This window comes from Echiichthys vipera (assembly GCF_963691815.1).
Source record: "Echiichthys vipera genome assembly, chromosome: 3".
Lineage (NCBI taxonomy): Eukaryota > Metazoa > Chordata > Actinopteri > Perciformes > Trachinidae > Echiichthys > Echiichthys vipera.
Window position 1 is genome coordinate 32,467,536 of NC_139828.1, and position 19,884 is coordinate 32,487,419.

Sequence of the window (19,884 nt, forward strand, 5' to 3'; positions counted from 1 at the left end):
GTGACAATCTTTCTTAGAAAGAAACATTAATATGGTGATTTAACGATGGATTTAACCAGATAGAAACGAACAAACAGAGCGGAGCTTAGCGAGCTGTTGCCAAGAGGATTCAGAAACCCGCGAAGAAGAGCGGAGCGGGAGCGTAGCGAGAGCGAATTGTGGCACATTCGACCTGCCATACGTGCCAGGATTTGACGCGCTTAGATATGTATCCTATCCTTAAGCCCAAAGAAATTTAAGTCAAAAGCAACTGGACTTGGTTGTTTGTCTAGGATGACGTTTCACCTCTCATTCATGAGGCTTCATCAGTACATGTACGCATCTGACCAGGCTGGGACTGGTCCAACTATCTGGTGTGGAGATCCAGGTATTTAACCTTTCACAAGGCCGATGATGTCACTGGGACCCTTTGTGCTCCAAGTGTGCTGGTTAGAGTCAATGGAGGCCATTTGTGAACAGTTGTTCTTTGAGGTTAGCCTCTCAGGTGCTTACATTCTTCCCCTTGGGCCTGTGAGCTGGTGGGTACGTTTTTAGCTCTGTGTTGCAGGGTTCTGATGACTCCAAGCTTGTGTTCCAGGGGGTGGTGGGAGTCAAACAGTAGATATTGATCTGTGTGAGTGGGTTTTCTGTATACCCCAATGTGGAGGCTCCTGTCATTCTCCATATGGACGTCACAGTCTAAGAAAGGCAAACTATTGAATAGAATAGAATAGAATAGAATAGAATAGAATTACTTTAATGATCCCAGACTGGGAAATTATTTTGTAACAGCAGTAGTGGGTCAGCAAATAAAAACTTTGTACATAACATAAATAGAATCAAATATATACATAGTGTATATAACAGTGCACAGTGTGCTATAAACAATAAACAATAATAATATATACAACAAAATATGAAAAATATACTATAACAATAATAATATATACAAAAAAAAACAGTAGAGATAGCAGAGTTTTCTGTCAGGCAGAGGTGAGAGAGTTATTATAAAAAGTGATGGATTGTGGCATGAAAGATTTCCTGTATCTGTTGCTACGACAGCCAAGCTGAAGCAGCCTTTTGAAGAAGGTGCTCCGCTGTCTGACCAGTGTGAGTTGGAGAGGGTGGAGAGGATTATCCATGATGGATAACAGTTTTTTCAGTTTCCTCCTCTCCACCACAGCCTCCAGAGTGTCCTGTTTGCACCCAATCACAGAGCCAGCCTTCCTGATCAGTTTGTTGAGTCTGTTGGTGTTGCTGGCTCCAATGCTGCTTCCCCAACAAACCACAGCAAAGAAAAGTACACTGGCCACCACAGACTGATAAAAGATCTCCAACATCTTGCTGCACACGTTGAAGGATCTCAGCTTCCTCAGGAAATAAAGGCGGCTCATCCCCTTCTTGTAAACAGCTTCAGTGTTAGATCTCCAGTCCAGTCTGTGGTTTATGGTAACACCCAGGTACTTGTAATCCTCCACCGCCTCCACATCCTTTCCCAGAATGCACAGAGGTTGGAAAGCCGTTATCCTCTTCTTCCTGAAATCCATCACCATCTCTCTGGTCTTGCTGATGTTCAGCCGCAGGTGATTCTGTCCAGTCCACTTCACAAAGCTGTCCACCAGTGGCCTGTACTCCTCCTCCTGTCCCTCAATTATACACCCAACAACAGCCGAGTCGTCAGAAAACTTTTGCAGGTGACACGACTCAGTGTTGTACTTAAAGTCAGTGGTGTATAAGGTGAACAGGAAAGGAGACAGTACAGTCCCCTGTGGAGCTCCTGTATCACTAACAACCACATCAGACAGAACCCTGCCCATATGGACAAACTGTGGCCTGCCTGTCAGGTAGTCAGTAATCCAGGAGATCATAGTGTCGTCTACTCCCATCACCCGCAGCTTCTCCCCCAGTAGCAGTGGCTGAATGGTGTTAAAAGCACTAGAGAAATCAAAGAATGTGATTCTCACAGTACCTCCTCCACCATCCAGGTGCAAATGGGCTCGTTGCAGCAGGTAGATGACAGCGTCATTAACTCCCAATTGGGGCTGGTAGGGTCTAGGGCTTATTATTAGAGAAGCAGCTCACAGTCCTTGACTTTCTCTCTGGCTAACTTGATATTTCTGTCGACTGAGTTTATATGTTTGGTAAAGGTTTGCATCTCTTTGGATTGTCGTCCACATATCTGAACCAATGGCTTGGGGTTACTCCTTTGAAGGAGTTCAAAGCCTTGTCCTCTACCTCCTCCATGTTTAGATTTGCCACAACAGGGGATACTGGTGAACCCATGGCACAGAAGTGTTTTTGTCTGTAAATTCTGCCATTAAACTGGAAATATTTGGTGTTCAGGCATACATCCAGAAGTTGGCAAAGAGTTTAACCACTGGATCTCCAGACCAGATAGTTGACCAGTCCCAGCCTGGTCAGATGCATACATGAACTGATGAAGCCTCTTCAATGAGAGGTAAAACGTCTTCCTAGACAAATAACCAAGTCCAATTGCTTTTGACTTAAATTTCTTTGGGGATAACGATGACCTGGACAAATAAGAATATTCACAGGCATTCTATCCTTAACTAAATGTAAGGTAAGGTGATTCCAGTGTGACATTTTCATATTGGGCCCATACCTAGCTAAAATGCCATTTTTGATTCTGTAGTGTAAAGTCAAGTCAGTGATCACCTTTTTCTTGCTGTAGCTTTACAAAAAATGAATGTCTCAAACACTGTGTTGAACCTTAGTCTGTCAAAACTACCTACTCAGTATACTATTAGAAACAAATTATTATATTTTCTAACAGTCTTGGTTTATTTGAATGATCCCAGATTGAAATAGGGTTTTTGTTCTGTAGGGAGATCTGTCAAAACTTGCAGAGTTTTTTCTCTCATGGGCTTCTTCTCATTCTATGGCTTACACCCCAGGAGTCACAAAGTGGTTTGGCTGGTTCTGTCAGTGTGTCATAAATCACCTCTGGCAACTATAACCTACACATGCAGCTCATAAACATACAGGTGATATATCATGTTCAGAGAGGTAAAGGGTTGAATTATTTAGAGTTCTTTACCATGAACGGCAGAGCTGCTTAATCGGGCCTTTTTAAGTATAGAGAAGTCAGCAATGAAGCCTTCTTGTTGACAATAGCTTTACATAAATAAAGCACTGATAGGATTACCTTTGGATATGGACAGAATCTTGGCAAAGTAGGTACCGTCCACCAAGAACGGAGACTCTCTATCTGGTGCCTTGTTGAGTTTAATCTCAGCTGTTTCTTCATCGATGGTAAACCAGTTGTCTGGATCATAGGCTTTAACATAACTGAAGCACAATGAATATGTAAGAAAAGGAACAAAAACATCAGAAAAGTAATAATTTGCAACAATTTACTAAAACCAAAATTAGTGATTTGGTTAAAGTCATAGTTCAACATTTGGGTAAGAGCACTTACCCTCTTACAGAGAGTTAGGTTAGACTCTCATATCTGTGTAAGTAGCTAAAGCCAGGAGACAGTTAATCAGGTTTACCAGATCCAGCGTGGCATCGGATGTCAGGCTTTCTCCCTCCTTATCTATCTAATCTCAGTTATCGGGTTTAGCGCCACCCAAGATGATTGTGATTGGTTTGAAGAAAAACAATGAAGCCACAGTAATTCTCCCCTATCCCAGAATGATAGCCATTGTAGCTTAGACGATGTGTTCTCATGAACAGGTTCATAGGAAATCCAACGAAAAGTTATGCACAGTTCACAATTCGTACAACAACGTACGATAAAAAACATGCTGATGGACCGCAGGCAGACGCTGACGGACCGGAACCGAAGTCGACAATACCCCAAATTGGAAGCACAACAACGTACAAAAAACACCGTTATGTGACAGATTTTAAGGGGACGGTTATGGTCAGGCATGGAAAACGCTTGGTTAGGATTAGAAAAAAGGCTGTGGATTAGTTTAATACAGATGGTACAGGGACATGTACGGCTACCACCTGGGAATTGAACCTGCTCCCCAGGCTTAAAGTCCTGTGTTTTAGGACCCATCCACCACCCAAACCTGCCTCCTTACGTGGGGACTCGCTGTCTTATCATGCATTCACACCAAAATGAATCGCCCGGAATGCGAGTATTGCGTCGCTTGCTCACATTTGTCACATTTTTGATCATCGCTTCATCGCTTCAATCACAGGTAGCAGCTGAGGTGGCTAGCTAACTGAAGCTAACCCCCGGCTCAGCCTACACTGCTGTTGTGCTATATGGAAGTTATGCTAGTGCTAACCAGGGGTCTGAATGCTTTTAAAAGAACAGAAATTAGCTCTCAGATGAAGTGTGTGACTCCTAAAAGAGCCGTTGTGTTGTAGTGAGATCGGGCCGTCAGTGATTTAACCTCTGAAGCCGTACAGGGTGCTGACCTGTCTCCTCCTCAGATTCACTCTGCACTGACGGCTTTCTTCTTCTTCTTCTTCTGGATTTCCGGCAGACTAGATGCCTAAAGGCACGTCGCTGCCATCCACAGTCCATAGTTATATCCATTATATTATATCCATAGGAACAGTTTGGTTTCCCCCAAGGACTGCAACAATAGCGGCTTTGGTGAGCCTGGATATTTCATGGAGAACTTTGATGATGCTTACCACAATCTCAACGCTGGTTGGCTGTCGCGAAACAGCTTCACGTGATGTCGCTTGAAAAGTTCAAATTTTTCAACCTCAAGCGACACATGCAATGAGGCAATAGACGCGATGGACGCATCATCACTGCATCGCATTAATCTTGTCACTCAGAACGCTTCGCCCGAAGCGACAACGCGTGTCATCGCGTCATTTACATTGATTTTCAAGGGCAGTTTGACGCTTTCATCGCCTCTATCGCTTTTGGTGTGAATGCACGGTTATACTACATTTCATGCTTACAGTCCAGGGTATACACACGCAATAAAAACGTTGAATACACATGAATTACTGTGCATTACTTTCGTCGTCATATGTATGAACACTTACATGAGAAAAGCCTGAGCTAGAACTGTAGTATAGTTTGGGTCCAGTATTGCAATGGAAAACTAGGAGACTACAGGATACAAATACATGGAGCAACAATATACCTTCCAGATACCTGGCTCAAGCTACACTTAGTACACAGACAGTAGAGTGAAACCAACCTTTTTGTCAAACTCAAGGCAAAAAAGCAAAAACATGTATTATCAAAATTGTTTAGCTGTTTCTTTTATAATTTTATTGTTGCTATTTTTGCAAAATTGTTGCTATAGTTCTATGGATGACAACATCAATCGATTGGTCAGCCACTTTAATCCAGACTAATATATCTCAGCAACTATTAAATTAATTGTTCTGAGCCCTGAGACACCAGAACCACCAGGTAGCATCAAGGTGGGGCATACTAGAATCTCTAACACTGGTGATCCCCTGATTTATAGTGTTATGAGGTTGATAGTTTTGGGTTTATGTGAAATGTCTTAAAAACTATTGGGATCATCATCAGTTTAAAATGTTAGTTGTCCAATACTTTGGTTTTAAACCAAATGTATGCTAAACTAATGACAGCAACCAGCATCACTGCTAAGTAGAAAATGTTTGCATGCTAACATAGTAAACATTACAACCATCATTATGTCAAACATTGGTGCCTGAGGACAGCCTCACAGCTGCTAACTTGGTTACAGACTGTAGCTTGACCTACCTGACATCTTCAGCTGGTTTTCCTGTGTCTGGATCGATAGCAGGGAACATGGTGATCACACCATCTTTAGGTAGCTCATTAGGATCTTCTGATACAGGAACTTCCTTGGTGTCAGGTATGAATTCTGGACCCTCTGGCACATTATTCACTGCAATCTTAATGGTATAGCTTGGTGCATCTGGCTTTGCCTCTGGTTCCCCACCCACTCCAACCCCAACACCAGATTCAACCCCAGCTCCAGGCCCAAGCCCTGCATCCAACTCTACCTCCCCCCCTCCTTCAAGGTTAGCATCTATACCTACATCCACACCTGCATCCAGCCCCACATCTACCCCTGCACCTGCCCCTGCACCTGCCCCTGCACCTGCCCCCGCACCTGCACCTGCACCTGCACCTGCACCTACACCTACACCGACTCCAGCACCAGCACCAGCTCCAGCTCCGGGAGCTAGAGGACTACCCTCTCCAACCTGAACGTCGACATCCATCAGTACAGCACCACCCTCCACAAAAGGAGCTACATTCTCAATGACCAGACCAAGCTCAAGATTCTGGATTTCTTCAAAATCCACAGGCTGTTTGATCCAGTATTGAGGTTTAAAAGGTTGAGTGAGAGAACAGTAAAATGAAAGCAAATGTTAGGGACCCACACAACAAAAGATACAGCAAGTTAAATAGAATATTAAAAAAAAAATACCATGGTATTGAATGTCATATACATACCTTGATCAGCTTCAGGATGCCCTCATTGGTTTCTTCGTCTGTCTCAATGGAGAAGATATTATCCTCATTTCCTGTGGCAATGGTGTAGACAGTCACCCAGTTGTCTGTGTGTATAAGGTCTTTATCCAGAGCTTTGATTCTCATCACAACTACATCGGCAACATTTTCATCCACTGAGCCAGCGTACTGTAAACAAAACATGATTTAAAACATGCAGTCATCAGTGAAAATTGTTTAGGTGCTACAATTGTAAGTCTTACTGTCATTCTGTGTCAGATCTGTGGTTTTCTGTTAAAAAAAACTTACAAACTCTGGAAGCAAACAACATCAGCTGTCTGCTGACACCAGACAAACACCAGGAGTCAGTCGAATAGTTAAAGGAGGCAGACAATGGATATGTCTCTTCATTTGACATCTTTATCTACTGTTTATACGATGACACATGAGCTAGCCTTATTTGCTGAATGAAGACCGTGAGAGCAAGTGAAAGCATAGACAACTATTAAAGGGACCTTTGAGATTGGGTTTTTATTTACATCAAAAATTAACTTTCCTTCTCAAATATCTGAAGCAGCAAGTTATTGCTCTTTTAGTTCAGTTCATGTTTACAGGTTCTTGTCCAATCTTATCCAAATATTGTTGTGTCTTGGAAAAAAGTAATTAATAATACTAGAATTGACCAAAATCTTTAAAGACAACACAATACTCTGGAACCGAATATTTTCATTTACACTGCAGTGAAAAGGTTTGTACACACTTTTTTGCAGACAATAGCCGTTTTTAGGACGAGGAACCTTTTAATAGCGCCAAGAATACAGTTCAGTCAATCATATTAAATTATTCTTGATGCTCTGGAAATATTGTTCACCTGTCATTCATGCCAATAAGGCATACTGGATTGAAATATAGTGCTGAAACATTTTCATATAGGTCACATGTTCTTGAGAAAAAGCTTCTCTGACAAAGTGTCTTCAGTGTATGTTTTTCATATAAACAGGCTTGCTTGGCTAAATAGGCTAAATACTATTTATGTGTTATATTCGAGTTTGTTGACAGATATCCAAAAAATTCCCACACATCGCTTAATGGACGCTTCACAGTACATTGGTTCGGCCATTGTACTGACCAAAATAGACAATTTTTCACAGTAGACATTTTGACTTGTCATAGCAGAAAAAGTACCAAGTGTTAGTAAATGTAAGTAAGTGTTAAGGTCTTCCATTTCCAGGGCCCATAGACCAGAGCCACTTCTAATGTAGTTCCACCTGCGCAAAGGATTTATTAAACAAACAGCCTGGTGACATATCCCTCACCTCAGATTTTTCCAGAATGGGGATGTTGTCATTGATGTCCAGGACTTTGATTTCCACAGTTCCTGTCCCTGTTAGCCCCTCTGCTGCCCCTCCTAAATCACACCCCTGTATAACCAGTTTGTAGAAGTCAAGAGTCTGTCGGAGGAAAAACAGAAACGTCCTTTTGTTATCTGATGAAATGTGATCATGCTGTGCAACAACAATGTCTTTACAGGGAGAGAAAGTAGCTCAGGGCTTAATACTGCTGCTTTAAAACTTTCTTTGATTCACAATGAGGTTGCAGCATATGTGGACTGTGCTTTCTGTGCAGTCAGCCGTTCCTCACCTCTCTGTCCAATGTGTCCTCTTTTACGTACAGTTTGCCCGTCTTTTGGTCAATAGTGAACATGTGGCCAGTGCCTTCTGGCTCCTGACTGATGATGCTGTAGGAAATCTCGGAATTAATTGTTCCAGCTTGGTCATCATCTTTCCCCATGATCTGCATAACAAAGGTCCCTGCAGTGGATGATAACAGAGCATGTCAGTAGAATCCATCAAATGTCCTCGGATGGACCTGTTCACACCGACACTTGTGACGCCACACTACCGTGTCTGTTTTAAACATGGGGGTGGTTTACACTAATCTGACTCCACTGGATCGATTGATTTGCAAAATTTGCATTTATTCAGCATATCCATCTGGGAACTCTCATTTGGAGATCTTTTTGGAAGGTGCGAAAATACTGGTTGCTGATTGGACAAACTATGTATCTATCACCAACATACGGGCCAAATCAACCAATCAGATCAACAAAGCGTATCATGTGCGAACAGTGTCGAGGTAAAGCTCAGAAGGTAAACAACATGTCAGAAAGGATGTTAATTTGCACTAATGTGAATTTACGGATAAAAGGCACAATTTCAAGTGCTTGGTCCATATTCAACAGAAGGATCCAAGAAAAAAAAGCGTTAGTGAGCGGCTTGCTCGATAGCTACGGTCATCTCATCGGTGGAAGCCGCCATGTTGTTTACACTGAACAGTTGCTTCTTCTTGAGTCTCACTTAGCGCGCACTCACACTGTCCTTACGCACCACGCCAAAACCGTTTTTTCGGGTCAAGCCTAGTGCGTTTGACCAGTGTGAGTGCACCCGCTCGGCGCATAACTGCTGCCTGCTGGCCGTCTGAGAGAGGTGGGCTTTTGTAGAGCGCGTTTTCACATGTACGAGCACGAGCGTGCGCACGTGTACTAGCACGCGCACGACGCCTACGCCGTTTCTGACGTCATTTATGTGCGCCTGTTCGGACATAGAAAATAGAAGGACGGACCATGCGCGGACATTTAAAAACAACAACAATGGCGGCGAAAGGTTCACGTTGGTTCACGTGATGCGGAGGTGGAGTGTTTACTGCAGATTTGGTCAGATGAAAACTCTGAGGTCTGTGGAAAGATTTGTAAACAAAGCGACGCATCGCGATGACATCAATCAATGCGTGTGACGTGTTACGACGTGATGACGTATGGACAGCAAGAAGCATTTGAGCGAGGCCCAGGCAGTGTGAGTACAAACGGGCCTGGAGCGCGGGGGGAGAGGGTGGGGGGACAAGTACCCTAAAGCCCGGGGCGCGGTGCGGAAGGACAGTGTGAGTGCGCCCTTAAATCCACCTTAAAGCCAACGCTGATTGTTTTGGTCGCTTGGGCAAACTTATCCAAATTTTCTTCGCCGCACCTTACCAGACTGATCTGAGAGTAAAATACAACAGAGCTCAGAGATCAAGATGGTCTCGCCAGATGGTCTCAGGATGGTCTCAAGGGGATGTGTGTGTGTGTGTGTGTGTGTGTGTGTGGGGGGGGGGGGGGGGGGGGGGGTAGAAGAGTTTTTCACCAAGCACTAAAAGTGAGGCAGATTGATGGCAGCAGCCATTTTAGGATTCTTTGTGATTTGTTCATAGGGACTTAGGAATCCTCTTGACTTCTTCTAACTTTTCACAGTTTTAGGAGCTGCTTTTAGAGCTAAAACACTTTGTGAGATACTCTTGGACGAAAAATGTACGAGTTCTAAAATTATGATGGATACGTGCCTTTAAAAAAAAAGACTTACCCCTAAATAAGCAAGTTAGGAACTACTTTTAGCCTTGCCACCTCTAAATGTTTGAGCAACCACGGCTGTCCTTCTGAAGATGAATTACGTCTGCTCACGCAAACATTCAAAAAATATTAACACATAATATTTTTATGAAATTGTGGGATATTAATCTTTGTCTTTTCAGAAATTGTTTGACATTTTGTCAGCCCCCAAACTACTAAACAAGTTTTTTCTCACAAACATTCGGATGCTTAAATTAAGTTGTTCAAATATATTTAAGAATAAATATTAATGACTGGATAACAAACAACTAAAGTTAAAAGACGAACCCTATGTATTTTTGTTTCTATTATATACATTTTAAGCTCCTAAACTCAGACGATGTGTGTGGTGTGGTTTGACCATATCTGAATGACAGTGCTGGCAGTATAAACTCTGACTGTATCCATCAGTCACAGCAGCAGGTGTTGCTGCTGGAGAAACATACCTTTTTTGCTTGCCTCTGTAACGCTGCCCATATGCAGCTCAAAATAAGGAGGGTTGTCATTCTGGTCCAGGACGGTGACAGTCAGTGGAACATCATGCTCTGCTGCACTCCCATCTCTGTGTTTAGCTGTCCCTGTTAGCTGCACAAATCACATAGAGGGACGGCTTCCTATTCATCTTTTAACATGTTGTACAGAAACAGTTTTTAGATGCAAAACACATTATGGATTTTTTTTCAACAAAACTTGTTTACTGAATCTTTGTTAATTGCTTCCGCATTATGGCACCCATAGAGCAGGTGCACTAGACTTTTTTTTCAGGCTTTTCTAGATTTTCAGATCTCTAGATTTCTAGATCTTTTCGGGCCCCATGACATCATGTGACCAACACAGAAATTGTTATTCCGATGTTTAGCCACTATTGGTGCCAGTCGTTTTCACCATATGCTTAGCGTTTACATGGTTAAGTAATGGGATCACCATTGCTAGGCAAAGTCACCAGCAACATGGAAGCCAGACTTACAATACTTAACAATTTTAGCGAGAGGTAAACATATGCAGCAAATGTAAAAGCTTAATGACAGGGGAAAAAAGATGAGGCTGTTGGGAATCTTCCCTGACATGTTATAAAATTATGAAGAACAACTCCATACAACTAAACTCACAATATATTAACTCGACATCCGCGGCCATCTTTGAAAACGTCACAAACACATCACAGCCCTAAATAAGTATCACAAAAGTAAGACAGTCGCCTGAAACAAATAGGAGCTGAAACAGAAACAACATTTTGTCTGTAGGATCCACATATATATATACAGTATGTAAGGGGAGGTCAGTGACATTCAGAGGTCAAGGCTTGGAACTTGTTTAAAGAAAGACTTACATTAAAGAAGGGGTATTGCTCTCGGTCCAGAATACCAGTGATGCGTACAAACCCGGTGTCGTGGTCCACCACAAAGAGGTTGTAGGGGGGCTTGTTAGCTCCTGCTCCAGAGAGATAATAATCCACTTTTGATTCTTGGTCTTTATCTGAGCGAATCTGATGATAAAACACAGACAGGGAATTCAAGGACTTGTAAACACTGTTGTTGTTTTTATTATTGCTATATTAATGTGAAATTTAAACACATTGATATGTTATGGCTACTGTTGAATGGCTCCATAAAGGCCTCTTCTGCCATTGCGATGGAGCAGACACCAACCAGAGCTGTAAAATCAGAGTTTTACTACATAAAGGTTATTTTATTATTCTATTAAATTAAATCTATAAAATTGATGTAAAATACAAAGTAGGTGCAGGACGTTTGAGCTTGGCCATTTAGTTTTTTTTCAAAGTTCTCCACAGTTGACTTAGATTATGAGATAATAGAGTGCTGCAGGGATGACATATTTAGCTGCAATAACAAACAATGGTACATGTATTAGGGCTGTTAAAAAAAGCCCTATTAAAAAAACTGAATTTCTGGCTACTTTTCAACCAATCAACTGGTGGATGGGAAAAAAAATCTGCACATTATCTCTAGAAGAACTAAATTGTCCAGCGAGCACTGACTCCCTGATGAAAAATACCACAAAGACCAACCATTACATCCTATATGTAAGTGGTGAACTACAACAACAACTAAGGAGAAATGAATACAGCCTGACTGTATTTATCTGTATATATAAATATACAGTATATATGTATGTGTTTTTTCTTCCAAAATGCTTTAGTCTTCACCTCATCCAGAGCAGGTACTCTTTTGTAATGAAAATTTAGTGTCACAGTATCTGGACTGAAAAAGATACTGCACACTAGCGCTCCCTGCTGGGCATTTTCAGCTGTGACAAATACTTAGAGCATACCGACCAACCAACCAATCAACCAACCGACCGCCTGAGACATTAACAACAAATGTCTCACACTCAGGCTGTTCCCTCTGACTAAGAGAACATTCATGGGACAGTACATTCTGCTCTACCCCAATTCTTAACTTAGCAGAAAAAACCCTCTGAACTGGTTGTTCAGCATCTAAGAGATAGTTTTGTTAGGCATTTTGAAGCTGTTAAAATGTCTCCTCTCTTGAAATTTATATCAGCCTTTAGCCCAGGGCCAGATCCCCTATAATGGCACAGCTAAGGACTGGATCTGCAGGTGGAAACAGGTTGTATCACTGCAGGTTATTGGGACAGCAGCCAATGACGTGACAGAAAACCACTTCTTGGTTTGTGGTTTTTGGAGAACTTTGAAGCTCATCTAACTAGACTCTTTGCCAGTTTACTTAAAAACATTATCATGCCCACATAGGGTAATTGTGGGAAATTAACCCAAATGACCTTGGCAATAAATTCCCTGTCGGTGTAGTCAAAGTTCTCCATGAGCTTGGCCGGAGGAAGGATCCACTCTCTCTTCTCCCTCCTCAGTGTCTTTGGCCTCTTCTCTCTCGCCTCAGCACTGAGCATCTGAAAGCAGACAACGACAGTTTGCTTTAATGGAGACTGTAGTGAGCAATACAGTGCACAGTGCCGTATGTGCGGTTACTCTATGTGTAGCAAACTCCGCAAGACAACGAAATGAGAGGAAACTAGTCGCTCCCTGAAAGACAGAAAAATTGCACATATGTAATTACACAAAAATAATGAATTAGAGTTTCTCTGACGAGCTAATCTACATGTGTGCTGTAGTGTTACTGGTGTATCATAGAAGAAGCAGCAAATAGAAATGCAGGAAAGGTCAAAATGAATTTGTGCGTGTGGAGGTATGTAAAATATATATCTGGATTGTACATTTCCATACCTAAAGCAGTGAACTAATCTTCATGTAGGAAAACCAATTTAGACCTGTACTTAGTGTATAAATAAAACTCTGAATAACGATGGAAACTTTAATAACACTTGACAGTATACTTTGCTACACAGAGTTTGAATTGATTGCATTTAAATGCACGTTTTATACTTGAAGACATGGGTCCTCGAAATACTTCCTGAAATTGCTCTTCGAGGTGTATTTACATATCAAAAGCCCATTAAACAAATATTTCTTGTACAGTACAGACCAAAAGTTTGGACACACCTTCTCATTCAATGAGTTTCCTTTCTTTTCATGACTATTGACATTGTAGATTCACACTGAAGGCATCAAAACTATGAATTAACACATGTGGAAATATGTACTTAACAAAAAAGTGTAAAACAACTGAAAATACGCCTGATAATAGTTTCTTCAAAGTAGCCACCTTTGGCTCTGATCACTGGTTCACACACTCTGCATTCTCTTGATGAGATTCAAGAGGTCGTCACCTGAAATGGTTTCCACTTCACAGGTGTGCCTTGTCAGGTTCAATAAGTGGGATTTCTTGCCTTATAAATGGGGTTGGGACCCTCAGTTGTGTTGTGCAAAAGTCAGGTGGATACACAGCTGATAGTCCCACTGAATAGACTGTTAGAATTTGTATTATGGCAAGAAAAAAGCAGCTAAGTAAAGAAAAACGAGTGGCCATCATTACTTTAAGAAATGAAGGTCAGTCAGTCTGAAAAATTGGGAAAACTTTGAAAGTGTCCCCAAGTGCAGTCGCAAAAACCATCAAGCGCTACAAAGAAACTGGCTCACAAGAGGACCGCCCCAGGAGAGGAAGATCAACAGTCACCTCTGCTGCGGAGGATAAGTTCACCCGAGTCACCAGCCTCAGAAATCGCAGGTTAACAGCAGCTCAGATTAGAGAGCAGGTCAATGCCACACAGAGTTCTAGCAGCAGACACATCTTAGAACAACTGTTAAGAGGAGACTGTGTGAATCAGGCCTTCATGGTAGAATAGCTGCTTGAAAACCACTGCTAAGGACAGGCAACAAGCACAAGAGATGTGTTTGGGCTAAAGAACACAAGGAATGGACATTAGACCAGTTGAAATCTGTGCTTTGGTCTGATGAGTCCAAATTTGAGATCTTTGGTTCCAACCACCGTGTCTTTGTGCGACGTAGAATAGCTGAACGGATGGACTCTACGTGCCTGGTTCTCACCATGAAGCGTGGAGGAGGAGGTGTGATGGTTTGGGGGTGCTTTAGTGGTGACACTGTTGGGGATTTATTCAAAATTGAAGGCATACTGAACCAGCATGGCTACCACAGCATCTTGCAGCGGCATGCTTTTCCATCCGGTTTGCGTTTAGTTGGACCATCATTTATTTTTAAACACAACAATGACCCCAAACACACCTCCAGGCTGTGTAAGGGCTATTTGACCAAGAAGGAGAGTGATTGGGTGCTGCGCCAGATGACCTGGCCTACACAGTCACCGGACCTGAACCCAATCGAGATGGTTTGGGGTGAGCTGGACCGCAGAGTGTAGGCAAAAGGGCCAACAAGTGCTAAGCATCTCTGGGAACTCCTTTAAGACTGTTGGAAGACCATTTCAGGTGACTACCTCTTGAAGCTCATCAAGAGAAAGCAGAGTGTGTGTGAAGCAGTAATCAGAGCCAAAGGTGGCTACTTTGAAGGAACCAGAATATAAGACATATTTTCAGTTGTTTCACACTTTTTTGTTAAGTACATATTTCCACATGTGTTAATTCATAGTTTTAATTCCTTCAGTGTGAATCTACAATTTTCATAGTCATGAAGATAAAGAAACTCTTTGAATGAGAAGGTGTTTCCAAACTTTTGGTCTGTAATGTATATTAAACCAAATGCTAATATCATATTTTTATACTCAAATTATATGTTAATAATTCATTCATACAAAAATGTCATTAAATATCAGGACTTAATAGAAACAGAATGCGATGATCTGCAAAATATTGAAACCCCATATTTAATTGAAAACAGCACAAAGTAACTGAACAGGTGATGAAACTGAGAAATTTCCACGCTGTTGGAACATGTGCAGAATGTGGTTTGGAACTGTCCTGCTTAAATAAGATAGGTCGTCCCTGAAAAAGACGTTGTCTACTTGGCAGCATATGTTGCTTCAAAACCTGTATGAACCTTTCAGCATTAATGGAGCCTTCACCGATGTGCAAGTTACCCATGATGCCCTGGGCACTAACACACGCCCATACCACCACGGATGCTGCTTTTGAACTGTGCTGATAACAATCTGGATGGTCATTTGGCCCAGAGGACACGACGTCCATGATTTCCAGAAACATAGGTTTTCAGCCTTGTTCTGTGTGTACAGAGATGTCTTCCAATCTCTGGATGTTGTGATGATATCACGAACTGTAGATGATGAAATCCACAAATTCATTGACTTTTGACGTTGAGAAACATTATTGTGTGACTATATTCGGCTGCAGTCTTTCACAGAGTGGTGAAGCCCTCCACATCTTTACTTCAGAAAGACTCAGCCTCTCTGGATGCTCTTTTTAGACCCAATCACGTTACTATGGTAACCTGGTGCCAGTTTACCTCATTCACTGTGAGATGTTTTCTTTTACCATATCGCAACTTTTAAAAACACACACTGTATTGCTGGTATCAAATTCAAAACGGGCTTATCATTTCAAAAAACAATGACATTTGTCAGTCTCAACATTCCATCTGTTGTCTTTGTGCTGTTTTCAATTAAATATGGGGTTTCAAAGTGTTTCAAAATCTGCTTCACAGCATCACAACTTCACTACCTGTACAGTTGTACTAATTATATATGATGAGTAGGCTACTTTAGAAAAATATTAGTGGGTAAAAAACAACAGACTTGACTGAAGATGAGAGTACATGGAAGTATTGTTTTTAAAGTAAAGTGAGGTGTTGCTGAAGAGTGTGTGTGCTCTTTAAAGAGGTGAGTGCGAGGCGTGGTCCAGCACCTGAACATGAACAGGGAGTACACCAACACTTAGCCTGAATAATGATTGGCACGCAGCACCTGTTCACACTCACAGGAATCTAGTCTTAGCATTGTCCTGTGCCAGCAGCATACTGGCATCATGTTGGAAGCTGTGGCTGATGTAAATGGAGCTGCTCGTTCTGTCATGTTCAACAGTGTGCTGTCTGACAGTATCAGCAGGTGGAGCAATCAGTGGACTGTGGATAATGGCTCATCATAATGTTTTCAACCAGGCAGTAAATGTTCACGCTGCTTCATTTAACATTGCATGGGAGAGCTCATAGAAGACCTGTGATACTAAGTGACTTGACTTTTTGTCTCATAATTCGTATTTTTAAAATAAAATCTCCTAATTAGGACATTTTAAATCTCATAATGAGGACACTTTATCTTGTTGTTTTCATCTCATAAATATGACTTTTTATCTCATAATCTCAACTGCAGTTGTATTTAAATAGGATTGTGATCAAATGTACATGGAACAAAATGAAAAAGTGTTAGCCGAACCCTATATAAATATATTTTACGTTTCAATTTCAGGAGGGGAACTTTCAAAGACTGGAGGAGAAAATGAGAACCATTTGTCAGGCAGTTGATGAAATGTTTTAATACTAAATTTGTTGCTAGGTTTTATCCTTGGTCTTTTAATCTTCATGTTATCTTCTGGTGTTTATGTCTGATGTTTTCATGATCCCACTGTCTTTGTTTTTGTTATCTTTTGTTTTTGTTTTTACATTTATTTTTTCCGGAAAGCACTTTGTAACCATGGTAAGAAAAGTACTATAGAAATAATGTCCATTATTTTTTTTTAAAATTATTATTATTATTATTAAAGAAAAATATCATGTCGTATACTTTTGTTAAAAAAAGTTTTTAAGGATGATAATTTAATGTTATTTTCAATTTAACCATTCAAGATCAATACCCAACCAGAGTCGAAAAAAACACATGATAAAAATGTAATACTCATTAGTGAGGATATGATAACATACACATTATGACCCTGCTATGTAAAACAGTCAATACCTTTAACAGCTTAACAACAGAGTTTAAATGACAGAGAGCAAAACATATCAACCTCTGATCAGTCTGCTGAAAAAGTCACCAGACGTTAGACGGACAGAGGGCCATCACTACCATACAATACTCCACTGGAACCAGATGAAAACACATGAGGGCAAGGGCCATGCATCTAAGCATGTTCATGTTTTTTTCTTAATAATTCTGAACTCTCACGTACAGAGCAAATCATTCCTTCTTATAATCACTTTTAGTTATCAAACCAAATCATGATCTGTGTCTTTCAAACATGACTTACTGTACGCAAGCATGGGCCCAACATGCTCAAAGGCTCCTATTATTCCCACAGATATAATAATAATAATAATAACAATCATAATAATCATAATAATAATAATAATAATCGCTTTCTCAAGAGCAAAATAAAAAATGTAATGTTCTGCTAGTTCCATGAAAAGACCCTTAATTAGCTCAAAAGCCGACCAACAAAACTTAGTAACATTGAGTAGACTACATCCTGAAACACATGATTCTTGTCGAAAGGTCTTAGATCTTGCTTTACTGTGAATGCCCTTTGAGATGAATGCATGTCTTGGATATATAGTAGGGGGGAGCAGCGTCAGTTGGGACAGGGCAATAGTAGGAACAGTGCGTTTTTCCATAGAAGAACATACTTTATTATTTAAAAAAATATACATACTTATATATACATACTTACACACACACACACACAGACCCAAGACACACACATGCAAAAAGGACCTATACACATGTATTAAATGAAGAGAGTTGGGGGTTCGGTGCCTTGCATTGCCCAGAAGGTGAACTGATACCTCTCTAGCTACCAGTCCACCTCCATACCTCCACCTCCAGGCAGAGTCCCTACAGACGGAGCTACTGCAGCCCCAAGCAATTTAGAAACCAACATTTGCTTTGGACCATGCTCATACTCAGCCAAACCTTCCACTTCAAAGTTGAGACCTTCTGACTATCCATCACATTTACTCACAGTTTCGATAGCATGAGTTAATTTTTGCTTCTTTCATTTTTCTTATACTGTACTGTTTTTAGTTATGCCACATACAAAACCATCGTCAGAAAGCTCATTTTCTGCCCTGTCAGCTGATTTCTATCAGTATTACTTATTACAAATCAATAAAACGCACACAGAACAAGACAAAGGCTTTTTCCTAATTGAATAAGACACTGAGTGGTTGACTCCACAGAGAGTATCTCAGTTATTTACAAAAATATAATCATTTACAAATGTTTTCTCTTCATCAATTTAATTATTTCTTTTTAGCTCAGAACAAGGTGTCTCAACTTACCGTACCCTCCGTCCCAACCGTCCTGGGGCGGCAAAGTTTGGGAAAAATGCACTCCTCATACATTTAACAAATCTAGGTTGGTTTCTAAAAATCTTCATCAATTATTAGCAGACACCTGTATCTGTCCAGGGATCAAATTATTTTCATTATTGCTCAAGTAGTTTGTTAGTAATGGAGGGTTATTTCATTTTGATACACAAGTGCCCAACCAATCCCACTCTCCCCAACAACACAGATAGATGCTACACTGCTCTGCACGTTTGCTGTAACTGAAAGTATGTTCTGACGTACATCCTTTGGCTTTGAAAAGCAATTAGCTACCATGTATCATAAGCGTGCTTTATCAATATTATCAGTAATTGCATTTAATGCATCAGTGCAATCCTCTACTCCTGTAACATGTTCCAATGTGGCCTGCAGCATGCCCCAGTGTGTTAAGGTGAAAGCTATAAGTAGCTTCAGGGTGAATACTCACCAAGGCCAGCACTAACAGAAGCAGCAGGCCAATTTCTGTGAAGGAGAGCCGAGCCATGACTGCAAGGACGCCGTAGCACACGCCAGCCTGTCCTTTCTATGTGTAGAAAACTCCCACTCACACGGACTCACACTGAACAAAGAGATGAGCCTCAAATCATTCTGTTGAAGACACACCTATGTCAGCTTCACCCCCTTCCTACACCTATGAGCAGTCCTGGATGTTTGCAGCCCCCTCCTCCTCCCTCCACTCTCTTCATGCAGACTTTTATAACTTCAACTGTCACATGAATGCATGTTTCTCAAAGGTGTGTCTGCTTACCACCATATAGTTTGAAAGGTTAGGAGAAAGCCTCAGGGTTGCACGCCTGACCAAGCTGACAAGGACAGACAGGTAGAGCATACTTTACAAAGTGTCATAAAATCATTCTGCAGAAAACGTACCACTGTTTTCTTATGCAGGTGGTCCCTACAGAACTGAATCAATTCAATTCAATTCAATTTTATTTACAGTACCAAATCATTACAAAATATATCTCAGGACACTATACAGAGTAGGTAAAGACCACACTCTATGACTTATTTAGGATTTACATAGACCCAACAGTTCCCCTGTTGAATACACAGTGGCAATAAAAACTTTCCCTTTAACAGGCAGGAACGTGGAACAGACCCAGCTCTGTGGAGGACGGACATCTGTCTGCACCGGTTGGGGAGGAAGAAAAGGAGAGGGAAAGAGAGAAAAGACAGACAGATGGACAGAGAGAGACAAAGACAGACACAAAGACAGACAGATTGACAGAGAGAGACAAAGACAGACACACTTCCAGAGATGCAAGCAACCACAAAGGTAACAGTAACTATAATAATATCTATAGTAATGTGAATATGACTTATATGTTATGGCAGTTAATATAGTAGAATAGTAGAAACAAGCAAAGCTAAGGTGAAAGAATATGACAATGATAATTATTATGGTGGCAAATATGATCAATGGTGAGTGGTGGGAGA

General features: G+C 41.1%; 1 protein-coding gene across 1 annotated transcript in view; it reads right to left on the bottom strand.

Moving 5' to 3' along the window:
- The window catches only part of LOC310966719 (uncharacterized protein), a 34,025-nt gene extending 15,019 nt beyond the window's left edge, over nucleotides 1–19,006 (bottom strand). The window contains exons 1-9 of the mRNA XM_083940565.1: nucleotides 18,875–19,006; nucleotides 12,567–12,692; nucleotides 11,134–11,289; nucleotides 10,250–10,388; nucleotides 8,024–8,193; nucleotides 7,699–7,833; nucleotides 6,386–6,571; nucleotides 5,663–6,237; nucleotides 3,146–3,288 (exon numbers count right to left, since the gene is read on the bottom strand). Of these exons, the coding sequence (XP_083796691.1) occupies nucleotides 3,146–3,288; nucleotides 5,663–6,237; nucleotides 6,386–6,571; nucleotides 7,699–7,833; nucleotides 8,024–8,193; nucleotides 10,250–10,388; nucleotides 11,134–11,289; nucleotides 12,567–12,692; nucleotides 18,875–18,931 (1,687 nt within the window). The 5' untranslated portion in view covers nucleotides 18,932–19,006. The remainder of the gene's footprint in view (nucleotides 1–3,145; nucleotides 3,289–5,662; nucleotides 6,238–6,385; nucleotides 6,572–7,698; nucleotides 7,834–8,023; nucleotides 8,194–10,249; nucleotides 10,389–11,133; nucleotides 11,290–12,566; nucleotides 12,693–18,874) is intronic.
- Between the last annotated feature and the right edge of the window lie 878 nt (nucleotides 19,007–19,884).